At 33.8% G+C, this 3,676-nt stretch overlaps 1 protein-coding gene across 1 annotated transcript; it reads left to right on the top strand.

Moving 5' to 3' along the window:
• The first annotated feature begins 203 nt into the window (after nucleotides 1-203).
• Nucleotides 204-2,587, top strand: LOC128158235 (uncharacterized). Its single transcript, XM_052820993.1, has 2 exons — nucleotides 204-346; nucleotides 500-2,587. Exon 2 carries the CDS (start codon nucleotides 500-502, stop codon nucleotides 2,159-2,161), a length of 1,662 nt encoding a protein of 553 aa, XP_052676953.1. The 5' UTR covers nucleotides 204-346; the 3' UTR covers nucleotides 2,162-2,587.
• Nucleotides 2,588-3,676: the final 1,089 nt, after the last annotated feature.

Here is a 3,676-nt window from a genome sequence, read left to right as displayed (position 1 = left end):
AAAACAAGAAACTCACATATCTAAATGTTATTGCAAATATCTTCATATGAATGTAATTATTGATATTCATTCTTCTTTATTCTGATACCTACGAGTTAAGCAAACCACCGGCAGTATTACAAACCGAAAGTGGATAAACAAGGCATGGGTTTTCCAGGTGACGTAGTCGATTAACATTGTTATATGCGCCATCAGATGTTTTTTTATGTACTTATTTGGTGCATTGATATAAATTCTGGTTGGATATTTTATGCACTAGGGAGATTGACTCGATGAGGGTATTTGTTGGAAACCTGTATTAATCGATCCAACTGGTTGAGGAGAAACCGCCATTTCGATTTATAAGGTATATATTCCTGTAAAATTGAATCAAAAGACATCTGTATTTTAAATTAATATTTGTTTGTACAGCATAAAACCGTAATCAATACCAGAAAACTGAACTGTTCTTAAATGAATTTATAAACAGTAGATTAACCTTGACTTTTTTCTGACTTAGATGGATCCCCGCCGCCACAATGCCCAGGACGTTGTCCGATGTGACTTATGTAAGGAGAACATAGTGCAGAGCTACTGTGACTTTTGTCATGTCAGCCTTTGCAAGCCCTGTATAGGAGAACATATCTCGGATGAGTATGACAAACATAGAATAGTTTCCTTTAAGGAAAGAAAATCAACCTTAATGTTTCCAACATGTAAATCGCATTCCAAAGAAACATGTAAATTGCAATGCAAGTCATGTACTGTCTTAATGTGTGCTTTGTGTGCTGCATCCGAAACACATAAAGGTCACGATTTCATAGTCCTTGAAGACATCTACAAGACAAATAAAACGGGTATAGAAAAAGATGCTGAAGAAATAGAAAAAGTTATTGCCCCTACGTATGAAGAAATAAGGAACGAGTTAATTACACAGATTGAAAGTCTCAATGAAGACTATGAGAAAATTACAATAGTTATATCAGAACAAGGTGTAAAATGGCACACAGAAGTTGAAAGAGTCATTAACAAAACGAAGAATGAAATAACAGAGATAAAAGAGAAACACCGTCATATATTAGAGAAACATTTGAATAAAATCAAACAGATCGAATTCTTGATTAAAGAGAACGTATCTACCTTAAAGGATCTTGAGGAATCTAACGATGTGACTGTGATTGTAAATTACAGAACCAAAATTAATGAATTTAGAAAGATGCCTTTCAAAGTTCATGTCACACTGCCAACATTTTGTCCCAAGCCTATCAACAGAGATCAGGTTTGCGAAATGTTTGGAACCCTAAGACCTTTAGTCTCAACAATAAAAGAAGATGGCTACACGAATGAGTTACCAGAGGATTCATCCAGAGAACTGATAGATATACCTGAGTTCATCAATACGTTTAACACAGGGTATGACAATCTTCTATGTGTTTCCTTTCACACTGAAGAAGAAATATGGACAAGTACGAGCTGTGATAGAATTATCAAATGCTTCACTACTAGTGGCAAATGTATGAATACCATCATAACAAAACAAGGAAGCTATACAGATAATATAGCAGTCACAAGTACTGGAGATTTAGTGTATTGTGACCGTGCATCAAAGACTTTGAATCAAGTCAAAGATGGAAAAATAGAAGAGATAATTGTATGTCAAGGATGGAAACCTATGAATTTGTGTATTAGCTCTACTGGTGAACTTCTAATAGCATTTTCTAAAGATGACAGAACTCAATCTAAAGTTGTCCGATACTCAGGAAGTACAGAGAAACAAACAATTCAGTTTGATGATGAAGGTAAACCTCTGTACTCCAGTAGTTTTAGCACTAAATGCGTCGCTGAAAACAAAAACCATGACATCTGTGTAGCTGACTGGGGGGCTGGTGCAGTAGTGGCGGTTAATCAGAACGGGAAACTCAGATGGCGATGCATCGGTCATCCCTCAGTTACCAAGGAAAATCCTTTTAAACCTTTTGGCATCACAACAAATAGCCAGAGTCAGATCCTGACGGCAGACCGCGACAACCACTGTATCCACATCCTAGACCAGGATGGACAGTTCTTACGCTACATCGAAAACGTGAAAAATCCTCACGGTCTCTGTGTTGATTATCTTGACAATTTGTATGTTACCGAGCAATGGACTGGGGATGTAAAGGTCATCAGATATCTTAAATGAATACTGACATTTTGTAAATAATGTATGTTGTACATTACTCAGTTCAATGGGGTAAAACTGTAGTCACTTATTTGACATTAACTGAAAAGTTGAAAGTCCTTTCTTTCCATTTTGATAATGATACATACATACACAATCCTGGAAATGTGAAGATCATCAAATATCTCATATAAATGGCAGACGAGTGTGTAAATACAATATGCTCTAATTCACAGTGTTTCTGATTATTTTTTTTCCTTTATATTAAGTACAGTATATAGGCCTTTAAAATATATTCATTCGTGTTAACTGATATATTACAGAATTGTTATAAATGTTTTGTGTTGTGTATTTGATTTGATTGAAAATAAATACGATTTACAATCACAGTGGATGTAAGTTACTTTTTATATTTTGTACGTATTTACATGTATCAATACTAGAATAATTTACCGTTTAAGCGCATAAAAATACATGATATTACATATGACTTCACAAAAATTTATGAACGTTGTACTTGAGAATGTCAACATGTGTGATGAGTAGGTTGACAATTAGATAATTATGTCAACATGCACAATGATATGTTGACCTGCAAGAAAATTGAAATCAAATCAAAATGATTTGAAATTTTAAAAAAAGTCGTCCACATATGACTTCCGACTTGCAAGATGTTACCTATTTATGTTGACATGCCAAATGAATATGTTAACATGCAATTTAGTTGACATCCGAAGTAAATATGCTAGCATATAGATGTCCGTGAATGGTTATTATTTGTATCAAATCATCAATTTATACATCTTCATTCTTGATCATGACAGAATGAATTTGCTTGAAAGATCAGAAAGGGTGCATTTCAATACAACCTTGTTTTATTGTATCTTGTTTGATGACAACGCTTTCAGTAAATTGCCTTAATTTATAGAGTTTATCCCCCCCCCCCTCTGGGGCCTGTTGGCAGCATTTGTTAAATGGCTATTGTATAGATATCTACTAAATATAAAAAAAGATGCATTTATCGTATCTTCAAGATATCGCTATACTGTGGGTTTTCGTGCAATGATTTTTTAAATGCACACACAAATCAATGTAGAAAACCCCAAACAAGAACGAGGTCTGAATAAGCCACTTATGAAGTCCTGATAAGAGAGATAACTTCTAAACGAAATAATCAAACGCTACGAAAAAGAATCCGTTTTACCAGTACCATATTTTCATATATAAAACCACTAAGAAAGGTTGTACGGTAGTTAATTGATGAACTTTTGAAGTTAATTTGAAACTAAAAACTCAAAAAAAAATACAAATAAACAATATTTCTTACCTAAATAAAACACGCTTTATTATGCCTTTTAATTCAAGAGTGTATAAATTGTGTAATAACTGTTAACAAATTTAACTAGATGCTGTCATTAGACAGTAATACTCGCACCATGTGTTTGCCCCTAAATAACACTGTTTTGTACCAGTTTGATTAAAAATGAAGGCTACATGCAAGCTCCAGTAATACAATTAAAATTTATAATTTTCATA

The sequence above is a fragment of the Crassostrea angulata genome, chromosome 8, assembly GCF_025612915.1.
Source record: "Crassostrea angulata isolate pt1a10 chromosome 8, ASM2561291v2, whole genome shotgun sequence".
NCBI classification, from domain to species: domain Eukaryota; kingdom Metazoa; phylum Mollusca; class Bivalvia; order Ostreida; family Ostreidae; genus Magallana; species Magallana angulata.
This window is presented reverse-complemented; position numbering and strand designations above follow the sequence as displayed.